Raw genomic sequence first — 12,985 nt, forward strand, 5'->3', positions numbered from 1 at the left:
AACTCTTTGAGATTTTACTGAAATCACTTCATGCTCTTGCAGGTGACGTGCCGCGCAATTGGAATCGGAGCCTATCTAGTCCGTTTGGGTCAGCGAGTTATCCAAGTGGAGAACTCTCACATCATCCTGACTGGAGCAGTAGCTCTAAACAAGGTTTGCCACCTTATTTAATCTTTCTATTTTCTGAATGCACAGTAAAGTAATGTGTAAGTTTTGTCAGTAATATGGTAAAATAAAAAATACATTAGATCACCTGATTTTCCATCTCTGGAATTTAACACCCTAAACCAAAGCAGTTTCTGGCTGTTTTTTGCTCTTGTCACATTTTTCCTTACCGTGGCCTAATTTTTCACACAGTTGTAATGCCATAAATTATTTAAAATTATATGCATTAAAAATATATACATAAAAATTTAAAAACCTTAAATGTTTAAAAGTGTCCAAAGGTGTTACCAACACTGGGAAAAAAATGCTGGCTCTCCCTAGTATACATATTTTACTACTTTCTGTACTCCATTTTGCATACTCTTCTCCTGCTTACTGTGTGTTGATAGCTACTGAGTCACTAATGACTTCACAGCTGCGCCAAAGATCACAGAAGTTTTCAGTTTTTTTTTTTTTTTTGTTTTTGTTTTTTACAGAATCTGGATACTGCAAATAATTTGTTTTCTGTGAAAATTTAAATGAGACATGCAGAATAAAGTGATTTTGATGAAATCTGATGTTTTTTGAGGTTAGATATTATTGATTTTTCCAACAAAACACAAGGTCACACATGATTTGTTCAAGGATGATTGGAAAGTTAGAAAATCTGGCAATTCTTCCTGTATTTCTGGCTCTGATAAATGTCATAAGTTTGATGGTTTTTATAAAGATAGCAACTCATCAGTGAGTTTTGGGGTTCAAGAGGTTAAATGCCCTATCACAGCCAACAGTGGGTTGATTTCTAGTATTTAAGGTAAAAAATTTCTAGCTTGAGAGAGCTTTATACTGCAGCATTAATACCGGAGTACTTCAAGTGAAAAGTGGCAGGAAAACTAATCTGTAGCCCTGGTTAATATCAGAAATGAATTTAAGTCCCTGCTTCTGTACAGGTTCTGGGCAGAGAGGTTTACACGTCCAGCAACCAGCTGGGAGGAGTCCAGATCATGCACAATAATGGAGTCACACACACCACTGTGCCAGATGACTTTGAGGGTGTCTACACCATCCTCCAGTGGCTCTCATACATGCCAAAGGTTCTGCATAATGTGTGAACTTATTATGTTGTTGAAATCCAAATATACAGTTACTGAACCAATCCTTCAGGTCATTTACTGGATTTTTATCTCCTGTCCTCACAGAACAAACACTCACCTGTGCCTGTAATGGCAACTACAGATCCAGTGGACAGAGAGATAGAATTTACTCCTACTAAAGCACCATATGACCCTCGCTGGATGCTGGCTGGCCGGCCTCATCCCAGTAAGTTCAATGATCTACACTCTGAAACTTCTCTATTTCAGTAAGACACCAAATAATGTCATTTTAATTTGTGTCATTAGCGGTGAGAGGCGCCTGGCAGAGTGGATTCTTTGACCACGGCTCTTTCATGGAGATACTGGAGTCCTGGGCTCAGACAGTGGTAGTGGGCAGAGCACGGTAAATCTGTTTACACTCAATCTGCACACTGGCAAAATACTTTATATCTGTGTTAAATGCTTATTAATACTTAAATCGATTTAATATTTCTGTTGTTGAATAAACACAGATTAGGAGGAATCCCTCTTGGTGTCATTGCTGTTGAAACGCGCACAGTTGAACTCACTGTCCCGGCAGATCCAGCAAACCTGGATTCAGAATCCAAAGTAAGTAAATATCTCTTATGTGTTTATGTCATATATAAAGCTGTGGTTATAATTAGAAGAGCACTTCACCTCTGCCCCTGTTTTTGTGCATTCATGTCAGGTTCTGCAGCAGGCGGGCCAGGTGTGGTTTCCAGATTCAGCTTTTAAAACAGCTCAGGCAATTTGTGACTTCAACCGTGAACGCCTGCCTCTCATGGTGTTTGCCAACTGGAGAGGCTTCTCTGGGGGCATGAAGGGTATAGAATGAATACTAAACTTTGTAAAGACACTGCAGAACATGCAGTTCACACTGTAAGTATTGGGGCAGTTGCATATTTTTTGTTCTTTATGCTTCAGCATGTTCGATTCAAAATAGAATAAGCAATGCAACATCACAGTGTCAAGTTTTACTTTTAATTTGAGTAGATTTACATCAGTATAGAAGTAATTTTGTGGCTGATGTGTCCCTTTTAACGCATAGTGTCCAGAGTTTTAGGGATTCAAAAGTAATTGGACATACACATGAAATCAGACAAAATTAATACATTCATCTTCAGCAGATGTTGCGTATGTTTTATGGTGATACTCTGCCAACCCTTCAGCTCTTGCTTGTCATGGGGTCTCTGCTTTCAGTTTCGTCTTTAGTACATGAAATAGGGTTCACTGAAATTAAGATCAGCTGATTGACTCCTTGATTGTCCTTTTTTTTCCTCCACTCTTTACTCTTTTTTCATTTTGATACATGTTGATTTTTGAAGGTTGATTAGAACTTCGTTCCACAACTCTGTTGGTTGCTTTATGGATGTTTTTGTGACATTCAGCCTGGTTTGTCAGTTTTTCATTCAAACTAGAGATTTTTATGTTTGTGGTCAAGAAGTCTTCTCTTAAATGTTGGCTAGGAAACATGTATCCTGGAGATAATATTTGACTTGCTGTGCTGTAAGATAGGTTTCCTTCTCCATCTCATCTACAAGACTTGTGCTATTTCAGTATTGGCAGAATTCTACTCAAATTAAAGCTGAGACTTGCAATAACCATTATTTTATTTCAAACTGTAAAGAGCGAATGAACAAACTAAAAAAAAAATGTGTAACTGCCAAAATGCTTGCAGTCCGACTTGTCTAAGACTGTTGTATTTCATACAATAAGCACTTTTTTTTTGCCCATTTCTGTCCCAGATATGTACGATCAGATTTTAAAGTTTGGGGCCTACATTGTGGATGCCCTCCGTGGTTTCCAGCAGCCAGTGCTGGTGTACATCCCACCACATGCTGAGCTGAGAGGGGGGTCCTGGGTGGTGATAGACCCCACCATCAACCCCCTGTGCATGGAGCTCTATGCTGACAAGGAGAGCAGGTACTTGGAGCAGGGATGTTTTCTTCCAACCTGAGCAGCAGATTTGTATATGTATGTGTCCTGGTATTCTATTTTCTGTCCAGGGGTGGTGTGCTAGAGCCCGAAGGTACAGTCGAGATCAAATTCAGGAGGAAGGACCTGCTGAAGACGATGAAAAGACTAGATTCAGTCTATGCTAGTCTGGTTGAGCAGCTCGGTAAAGGCTCTCTCTATCTCAAACACAGAACCCCTTGATTGTTTGTGTTTGTCTTTATTATCAAAACACTGCTGGCGTCTTTGTAAGCTTTGAATTACTTAAAGTTATTCTGTTTTAATCAGCTTCCCCAGAGCTGTCTGACAAACAGTGCAGAGAGCTGGAGGCAAAGCTCAAAGCAAGAGAGGAGTTCCTGTCGCCCATCTACCACCAGGTGGCAGTGCAGTTTGTAGACCTCCATGACACTCCAGGCAGGATGCAGGAGAAAGGTGTCATCACGGTGAGTGTGTGCTTCATGACTGGCACTGTGTGTAACATTACATGCCAAACATAAAATGGTGTTTAGATAGAACTCACGCTGTTGTAACTTGTTTTACTGTGCTCTCTGACATTTGTAACAGGACATTTTGGACTGGAAGAATGTGCGGACCTTTTTCTACTGGCGTCTGCGTCGCCTCCTGTTGGAGCAGGTGGTGAAGTGTGAGATCCTACAGGCCAACAGGGATCTTAGTGATGGACACATGCAGTCAATGCTGCGACGCTGGTTTGTTGAAACAGAGGGAACAGTCAAGGTACGTGACAACAGCAAGAGATACTGCTTGTACTAATGTTCAGCATCTAATTTACACATTGTGAATAAATGTCTACAAAGCACAGCTGAGACCACATGTTTTTATTATGATGTGGTTGCTAGAGAGTGATGGTTATTTGTTGAGAGTAATGGTTATTTGTTGGGTATTGATCATTTCTATAACATGATGCTTGTGATGTTACTGTTTTTTAATCCTTCCATGCTGCTGTGAGCATCATCCTCAGTCAAAGTGAGAGACTGAAAGTCTACAACCTATTTGTTGCTTGTCTTTTCAATATCCAGTGACAATTTTTAGTTGTAGATTAGAAACCATGAACGAGACACTTTTCTGGGCATTTCAGCGTTTAAAAACCTATCAGAGATTTTAGGTCTGTTATGTTTATCTGCTCTACAAGGCTTATCTCTGGGATAATAACCAAGCAGTTGTCGAGTGGCTTGAGAAGCATTTGTCCAAGGAGGATGATACAAGATCGGCCATCCGAGAGAATATCAAGTACTTGAAAAGAGAAAACACTCTAAAACACATTCGCAGGTAAGCAGACACATACGCGTTTTGTGGACAATATTTAGTGTCCAAAGTCTCGGTAAAACAGCGAATCTGAAATGTGAGCTTATACATCAGTGGCCTACCCTGTGTATGTGACTGGGTAACTTAGAGTTACTTCAGTAAATTTGTCATATTTAGATGAAACTTCCTGTAGAATTGCAGCTTCACTGAGCCAATAAATCATAGTCCATAGAATGTATCTAAAAGTCTTAGTGAGCTGCATTCTGTGTTTTGCGCGGTGATTTAAAAGTGATAGAATCGTCATGGTGGTAATCAGAGTGATTCCTCAACACCACAAGATAAGCCACTGAGAGTCTTATTTTCTTCAACCACTGCAGAACAACCTGCAAAGTGTTGGTAGCTGAATGCACTACCTTTATTGTAAATTCAGACCAGTCTCCACATTTTCACCTCTGAAAATATTTTATGTCAACATGTTTAAATGCTGAACTTGTTCTGACTTTTCCCTTGCATCTAGTCTGGTGCAGGCCAACCCTGATGTGGCTATGGACTGCATCATCCACATGAGCCAGAACATCACTTCAGCCCAGAGGGCCAAGCTGTCACATCTGCTCACCACTATGGACAGCACCAGCACCAGTTAAGCTGTTGGACTTTATCAGGTCATTATATTAAAAAGAATTAAAAAACTCCATTGTCGTTTATAGTACTGTTAAAATTTATCGGTACTGAAGCGTAGCATACTGTAATATTAGAAGGTGGACAAAATAAAGTCACACAGTCTTGAGTTTGAGGGTTATAGTATAGGTAATTATAAAAATACACGCACAAGGACAGTACTGCCTTTCGTCAACTGTGCCCTGCTGAGTGACGTTTCCACCTGTCTCAAGTTAATCAGGCTTCATGACGTAGAAGACTTGATATTTAGGTGCTAAGTATCCCGTTTAGTTTAAAGTATTACGTAGAGAATGTGTGTTCATCTTTGAATGTAGAAATAAGCTCAAACAACTGATCAGTTCTTTGATTACAATTCAAAAGCCAAAAAGTGTTGAAATCAGTTCACTCTGGAAAAAATAGGAATTTTGATTAGTATTGTAATCCAGAAGTGCACATGAACAAGCAGATTTCTATTGAACAGTATTTGTTGTTTCACTATTGACGTTTAACTCAGTCCATCAGTTTCATTGTCACTTTGTCTGTTTTACGTTGCGTGTTTAAGACAAAGGTATGAATGATAGAAGGTAGTGTGACACTTTGGGATACTTGTGAGCATTTCATTCACTTTTATCTGCATCCTTATGACAAAAAGCAACTCAGGTTTCAATGGAGATTGTCTCTCCAAGGATGTGTTGATTTGCCTTACCACTGACTGAAATACCAGAAACATCAGCCACAACTTTACATTTGAATGTATATAAAATCTTTCATATTTCCTGTATTCTACCAAGGGCTGTTTGTTAATAAATGTCATTGATATATTTAAATTTAAAGAAGCTTCTTTTATTTACCCAACTGATTTTTATTATGATCAAGGTAATGAACATAATATACATCTGAGGCATGTTAATCACCGTGTGTAGAGGAATAATATGTAAAATCTGGATTACTGGACGTGTTGGCACACTTTTGCATTTTGGAATGAAGTGGGTAAATACAGTCAAAAGAAAGCTTTTCTGTAGCGATAGCAATTTGAAACATTCAAATATATACAGCAAAAGATTGATAGAGTCATCACTTTCTCCAGCTGCCTTTTATAAATATAAATAAAACATCACAGCAATAATGTCTAGCACAATACAACAGACAAGAGATGGGAGCTACATTATGGAAAGGCTTTAAAACGCAGAGTGAACAGTAGAAAAACTGGCGGGTGCTAACTTACACGTAATTCTCCACATAGAGTCTTTGTACTCATACAGGCTTTGAGTCTTTGCTTGGCAAAGCTAGATACTTGAAGTCTTACAAAGTGTTTCTTACAGCCTCTTCTTTATTTATCAGCAGTTTTAGTTCTTAATCAGCAGTTTTCTTGTATGTGAAATGAGTTTCAAACACTTTTCTCGAAGTAGTTCTCCAGTAGCACAAAAGAAACCAGACTTCTTCAGTTGGCATCCACAGATATCCACAGACAGTTGGAATAAATCATGTTCAGCTGCTTTAAAGCAGGGCAATGGGCTTGCTGTTGGTTGGTGCGCCCATGTACTGGGAGGACAGGGGATCCTGGGAAGTGTAGGAGGTGTAGAGCCCTGTCACCTGCACATCTGACAGCTGCAGGTTTGCTCCACTGGAGGCAGGAGGGAGGTTCGCTGTCCCCAAGTCACAGTCTGATAGTCGCAGGGGTGAGTTACTGAAGGTGCCCAAAGCATCCAGGTTAAAGCTGTCGTCCTTCATTTCCTCCCACAGATTACCTGAGCAGATGGATGGAGGCGTTAGTGTACCAGTGCAACAACACCGCAGTTATCTAGTAAACAAAGAAGAAAACACGACTGCCACTTAAAAACTGATTTTACCTTGAAGGGCAAAATCCATGATGCTCGGGTCCAGTGCATCCACCTCTGTGTGTGTGTCACCGTGCACGCTGTAGAAATCATCCGGAGGCTTGCTGGGCTGCTGGGTGAGCGGACTGTGAGAGAGGTCAGGGACTGTGTGGAGGGGAGGCGTCTGGGCCGGGGCAGGGGACATGGGGCCCAGTCGAGCCTGAGCCTGGAGCTGGGCCTGGAGCTGGTGGTGCTGGTGCATCGGTAAACATGGCAGGGACAGAGTGACTATAGGCTGAGGCTGCATCTGGGCCGGGACCGGCAGCGGGAGGCCGGTCGGACAGCCGGGCAGACGGGTCATTCCTGGCTCTAAAGCCTTTCGTCTGCAGTTCTCTGGGCGGTCTGTGATCAGTTTGTCCAACTCATCTGTAAGAAGGAAGACAGACTGTCAGACTGAGCAAAAATATGTCACTGTCAGTTTTTGACAACTTGTTTCCTGGTTGACCTTTTACATTTACAAAAATACATTTCTGACCAGGGTTAGCCATGCTGCGGCGAATCGCTGGGAGGTCCTTGCGCTTCCACTTCTGCATCTCTTCCTCCATCTTGTCAATTTTGGCAGGGTTCAGTGCCCACAGACAGCCCTTACGGGACGAGCTGCTTGTCTTGTTCTCCACCTTCTCAAAGCATTTGTTTAAGGAGAGGTTGTGTCTGACTGAATTCTTCCATCCATCAGGTGCAGTCTGCAGGCAGAGAGGTCATGTATGATCAATCACATTCTTTATCTACATCCAAATTCCCTTTAATAATTATAGAGTATCATACCTTAAAATAAGGAAAGTGTTCCTTCATAAAGCTATAGATCTCGCTGACTGGGAGGCTGCCAGTTTTGCTGTTCTTCAGAGCCATGGCAATCAAACAGCTGAGAAAAAAAAAAAAATATTGAGCCGATTAGGTGAAACACGAAAATTAGAAAATTCAGGTGGATATTTTGTTTTAGACAAGTCTTTGTGTGCTGACCTGTAGGAGTAGATTGGTTTGGGGAAAGACTTGGGCTGCAGCTCTTGGTCTTGTGGAGCCAGACGAGGTTGTGTGAAAAGACTTTGGTTGTTGAAAGAGACATTGCTATAAAGCCCACCAGTGGAACACTAAGAGAAAGAGGAGACAATGAGGACTGTATCCTTTGCTGTTTCTTGATTGATTTAATCTTCATTGGCGTAAAGTAAATTACCTGTTGTCCAGTTTGGGTCAGAGAGTACACCTGCTGGGGTGTGGGCTGGTAGACTGAGGTAGGGCACTGGTATCCTGGAGAGGGCAGCCCATTCATGGAGAATGGAGACATCTGTGACATAAATGCAGGGACATCCTGCATTAAACTTAACATCATAAAATACGAAAGATGCTTCTTCTTCCGTGCCGATAAAACTTACGCTTCCGCTGTGGGTGTTGATGATGCTGATGCCCAGAGGGCTGTGCTGCATGTTACTCTGGAGGTGGAGCATGGAGCCCTGACTCGCTGACATCGTCATGCTGCTCAGCTGAGCTGTGAAGATGGATTGTAAAACGCTCAGACATGTGTTCTCACTTTGAGTAGTGCTTTCTACTTATCCAAGTATTTGTTGTGTAATTTTTTATTTGCTCTAAGTCATTTGCTGTGGTTCTTTGACAGTAGAATGAAGTGCTCGTAGTTTCAAATCTACCACATATATAAAGCTCAACATCTGCTTTTTAAAAAAAAACTTAATGATACATATGATATTTACAGACTTCTGCATAGTGACTCTAAATTCACTATAGGAATATGGATTAGTCCTGTAAGTGACCATTGTATGATGTTTTAAAACAGAACCTCATAATTTGTAAGCATAATTGTTTGCACAAAGCTGAACTTTTGCAACTCAAAGCAAAACCATTCACATGGATTAATCTCTGAGAGTAACTGTCCCAGTGTATTTAGTGCAGAAAAAATCCCATTTGGCCTGCTTTATCTTTCAGGATAGTCTTCTAAATCTGTTTCTGTCTAAAAGTCCAGTTCAACTCATCAGCCCTGGTTTATCCAATCAGAGAGTTGCTGCAATTTTTGAATTTCCCTCTGTCCCCTCCCTGCCACCTCACCTGTCTGTTGCTCCAGCAAGCTGCCCTGTGAGGGGGCGTTGCTGTGGCCTCTGCTATCAGCCATCTGCTGTAGCCGGGGCACATCCACAGAGGTGAGCCATGACAGAGACTGCAGGTCCCCAGGGAGGTCCTCCTCCCTCAGCTGGGAGGGGTCCGTGGTCAGAAGCCTGCGGGAAAGGAGGGGATGGGGGGGGTTAACACGGCTGCCGGCTCAGACGCACATAGATCACAAGTGGAATTTAAATCAAAACACTCAACAGAACATTTTGTCCCTCAAAGTCAAAAGCACTGTGATGAGTGTGAATGTGGGGAAACGGAGATGAAAGCTGCCCAGTGAAGCTGTGTGTGTATTAGCCATCCAGGATTTACTATAAGAAGATTAGCTACAAGTGTTATTTAGCAGTGACAGTTTTAATCAACAATGAGGGAGTTAAATAAGCTTTTCATTAACAGTAAATCATCTGTTGACATGTGTGTTGTTGTTTTTCTTCACTGGACTGGCACACTGATATCTTTGTGTCTTTTTCTCAGTTGTGAATGTGATAAAGCTAAAATAGCTAATTACATTTATAAAACGTGATTTTTTAACAAAGAATATTTTAAAAATACGTCAGCTAAAGAAAACTGAATTAAATGCAGGAATTCTGTTTAACCAGCGCACTGCTAGCACAAATCAACTTTCAGTTATTATGTCTTTTATGAGGCGAGCCTCGGCGAGAGAGAAAGAAGGCAAGAAAGAGAGGAATCCTCTTGAATCCTCTCCAGTCTTCTCTGCACACACACTTACTGTGCAAGGGTTTTGTAATTGGGGTCGCTATGACAACACATACAATTCAGTTACTTTGTGGGTCTATGGACAGTGCAGTAGTACAACCCCCCCATATAGACACACACACACACACACACACACACCAAATCTCCTAATAAAAAAATCAACCCTGTGTCAGGTGACCACAGTCTGGCCCTACCCATTGGCTGAATCATAAGTAAACAACGCATAAGATCGTTTGAAACATGGGACAGCAGCACATGTTGCCTGCAACAGTTGGCCTTGTCTATTGAAAAATGATCACCTATTGTGTCCCAAACGACAAATCTGCCCAGTGGCACGTGGCTCTATTGTCTTCCCCAGACCCTTCCTTGATTGTCTCTGTCATTTCTTTTCTTTACCCGACCCTTGCATTAATCTGTTGGAATGACAGGCCTCACATAAGAGGGACAAATAGGATGCCATCTGCTTCCCTGTCCCTTTCCAGCCACCGCTCCCCCCACTCCTCCTCCCACTCCTCCTCCATCATCCCCCTGCCTTCCCTCCTTTTAACGGGGAAAATCAACAGAGCCTCGGGCCAGAGGGGGTGCAAATGTAGTTTGAGGTCAGGGCTCTGTGTCGGCCGTCTGAATAAGTGACATCATTGCAGCCAGGAATCAGCAGCACACGTCTTCCAACATGCATGTGCATCACAGCTTTGAAGTTACTTTACCAAACTTCTAGAGACTGACTCTTGCTCTACTTTCATTCTCTCCTGTGATTTTTCTTTCACTTCTGACAAAAAAAGTTCAAGTATAACAATCTAAAGATTTATGACTTGTATGTGCAAAAGAGTGAGACATGAATGTAAATACTACAAAAGTATGATTGCAGCAACCTTTTCTTTTTTTGTTTTGCACACAAAAGAAAATCTGTACACACTTAAAATGCATCAAAACTCTTATCTGTAGCTCCTCTTTAGCACTTTTGTTTGACAAATCTATTCAAGATTGCAATCGCCCATTATAAATGCAGAGAACCTACTGACAGAAACTGCTGAATAGACGACACACAAGGGGGCCTTCCCACCTCCCCTCCTCTCTCCCTAGCAGAGCATAGAAATTGCTCACTGATGCAAAACATGTTGAGCTGGTGTCTCCATGTATCATCCAAGTTTTTCCAGAAGTTCAACAACACTAAATATTGTGCCTCCTCCCCTCCCTCCCATCCATCCTCCCTCCTTTTCTAATTGGGAGCCACTTGTGCATGCTGGTGACCCAGAGCGCCCCGTCTCCCCCTGAACTGGCAAGCCAAGAGGCTCAGGCTCTCCGTGCGCCGACAGCGGGAGTGTAAACAGAGCTGATGGTTTCTGACAGATCCATTCAGACTGAAAATCATTTATTCTTCAGGATTTTTTTTTCCTCTCTCCTTTTTCATGCAACCCCCCAGGCACAAAAAGAGCTGTCCATCTACCATTAAGATTAAACATAGCGGGTTAGACAGTTTGTTCCACAACCATTTAGTGAAACATCTTAAAGGGTTTATTCATAAAAATACGCCTTTCATGTATCGAGGCATCTCAGTGTTGAGGGTTTTTCACAATATGTAAGAAGAAAATAGCACATTGTTTACAGCTAGAATATCCTGTAAGAGTTTATCTTAATATAGTTGTTTGAATCACAAGTCTTACCTGTAGTCCTGTGGAGACGGATGATGCCCTGCATTCTCAATTATTCCTGACATCCTGGAAGTTATTCCACCTTCTATCATTTCCTGGGATGTGTAGTACTGCTGTAGAGAAAACATTATTTTTTAAAACCATACACTTTAAGTATATGTCCTCACTGACATGTCAAACTGAAATAAACAAGCTGTGCAGATAGTTATTACAATATTCATAGACATTCTTCAAATATCTATGAGTAAGTAAACATATTGGAACAGCACGTGCTATTTCAAAAACAATATTAAATTGCTTCATAAAAAAAGAATTTTAAGCCTAAATTTTAGGTTAAACACAAACATAATACAAAAATCAGCAAACTCCATACATTTCTATTTGGAATCAGTGTGCCTTTGTTATAACTGGAGCTCATTCTGCTGTTTAAGTGCTTTTTGGTTCCCTCTCACTAATTAAAATACAGAAAATAGCCTATAGATATAAAAGAATACAGCTTGTATTAATTGAGCATGAAGTTCAAATGTTTACATCATAGTTTGATCACATTTTGTCAGCCAGCCTAGTTGTAAATATCTTATCATTTGACATGCCTGCAGAGAAATTGTCGTTAAAAGTCGTTTAAATGACAACTTGCTCAACAAAACTAACAATCTGATTAAACGGTCTGATGCAGAAGCAGAGGAATAATTTAAAAAGTCACCTGTTTTGGTTGATACTGAAGAAGGTGAGAGCCGGTCGTGAGCCCCTGTACTGTATTTGTCTGTGCTGCACTTGATTCTCCAAAAACCGTTTTTAAATTTCCCTCTCTGGAGCTGTCCAGCGCTCTGACATGCGCAGTGGAGACCTCAGCGGAGCTCCAAGTGGCCCAGGGGGCAGGAGGGTCCCATGAGTTTGACAGCTGTTGTTAATGCAGCGACTGTCAGCGGCCCCGACAACATCCACACTTCCAACAGCACAAGAGCTGCAGCAGCGACGTGCAGGTTTTATTTTCTCTCAGTTTCTGGGAACTTTACGCGCTCTTGGTGCGCTCCTTCACGTACATCCATCAGCAGCCAAACGCACGTTTCCTGCATTAAAAGTTAGGCCATACTCCGTCAGGACGCCCACGACTTCTTACTGGCTGATTATTAAGCAGATGAGTGGATGTACATGTATATATAACATAAGTTCCCTGTCTGTCCGTGCGCTTGTTGCTCCTTTGGCACCCCGGTTCGCTCTGTGAGTCTTTTAATAAAACACAAAATACATCAGTTCAGGCCTCAGTCCTGCTAGTTCAGCAAAAAAAAATAAATAAAAATTAAGTATTATTTAAAACAGCTGATCCAGACTCTTCACAATAACAGCAACAGAAAAAAGAAAGGCACGAAAAAGGGAAGAATAATGATTAAATATCCATCCTGCTCCACCTGTCCTCCTGCCAGGTTATTCCCAGTCAGCTCTAAGACGTTGTGAGTGGCTACTTGTGGTGGCATCTGTGTGAGTGTGAACTTTT

At 41.5% G+C, this 12,985-nt stretch overlaps 2 protein-coding genes across 6 annotated transcripts in view; one reads left to right on the plus strand and one right to left on the minus strand.

Moving 5' to 3' along the window:
• The window catches only part of acacb (acetyl-CoA carboxylase beta), a 25,562-nt gene extending 19,594 nt beyond the window's left edge, over positions 1 to 5,968 (plus strand). For all 4 annotated transcript variants that reach the window (XM_023269868.3, XM_023269869.3, XM_035947958.2 and 1 more), the window contains 12 exons: positions 43 to 153; positions 1,095 to 1,238; positions 1,344 to 1,464; positions 1,545 to 1,641; positions 1,751 to 1,847; positions 1,948 to 2,083; positions 3,005 to 3,182; positions 3,266 to 3,378; positions 3,501 to 3,655; positions 3,777 to 3,947; positions 4,363 to 4,499; positions 4,993 to 5,968. In XM_023269868.3, the coding sequence (XP_023125636.2) occupies positions 43 to 153; positions 1,095 to 1,238; positions 1,344 to 1,464; positions 1,545 to 1,641; positions 1,751 to 1,847; positions 1,948 to 2,083; positions 3,005 to 3,182; positions 3,266 to 3,378; positions 3,501 to 3,655; positions 3,777 to 3,947; positions 4,363 to 4,499; positions 4,993 to 5,119 (1,587 nt within the window). In that variant the 3' untranslated portion in view covers positions 5,120 to 5,968. The remainder of the gene's footprint in view (positions 1 to 42; positions 154 to 1,094; positions 1,239 to 1,343; positions 1,465 to 1,544; positions 1,642 to 1,750; positions 1,848 to 1,947; positions 2,084 to 3,004; positions 3,183 to 3,265; positions 3,379 to 3,500; positions 3,656 to 3,776; positions 3,948 to 4,362; positions 4,500 to 4,992) is intronic.
• Positions 5,710 to 12,903, minus strand: foxn4 (forkhead box N4). 2 transcript variants are annotated; one of them, XM_023269871.3, is made up of 10 exons: positions 12,194 to 12,903; positions 11,503 to 11,600; positions 9,065 to 9,231; positions 8,380 to 8,492; positions 8,181 to 8,291; positions 7,970 to 8,097; positions 7,775 to 7,871; positions 7,485 to 7,692; positions 6,983 to 7,375; positions 5,710 to 6,880 (listed from the first exon to the last, which is right to left on the minus strand). In XM_023269871.3, exons 2-10 carry the CDS (start codon positions 11,580 to 11,582, stop codon positions 6,630 to 6,632), a joined length of 1,548 nt encoding a protein of 515 aa, XP_023125639.1. In that variant the 5' UTR covers positions 11,583 to 11,600; positions 12,194 to 12,903; the 3' UTR covers positions 5,710 to 6,629. The 2 variants fall into 2 exon arrangements, with proteins under 2 accessions (XP_023125639.1, XP_035803854.1); XM_035947961.2 differs by having other exon boundaries at positions 11,503 to 11,603.
• Positions 12,904 to 12,985: the final 82 nt, after the last annotated feature.

Source organism: Amphiprion ocellaris, chromosome 6 (genome assembly GCF_022539595.1).
Source record: "Amphiprion ocellaris isolate individual 3 ecotype Okinawa chromosome 6, ASM2253959v1, whole genome shotgun sequence".
NCBI classification, from domain to species: Eukaryota; Metazoa; Chordata; class Actinopteri; family Pomacentridae; genus Amphiprion; species Amphiprion ocellaris.

What these genes read in the sequence shown, in the direction of transcription:
- foxn4 (XM_023269871.3), bottom strand. Translation starts at nt 11,582, where the DNA reads ATGATAGAAGGTGGAATAACTTCCAGGATGTCAGGAATAATTGAGAAT. An exon ending in TGACCCAAACTGGACAACAG is followed by an intron (nt 8,098 to 8,180) that starts GTAATTTACTTT and finishes TCTTTCTCTTAG; the next exon opens with TGTTCCACTGGTGGGCTTTA. An exon ending in CCGCAGCATGGCTAACCCTG is followed by an intron (nt 7,376 to 7,484) that starts GTCAGAAATGTA and finishes TCCTTCTTACAG; the next exon opens with ATGAGTTGGACAAACTGATC.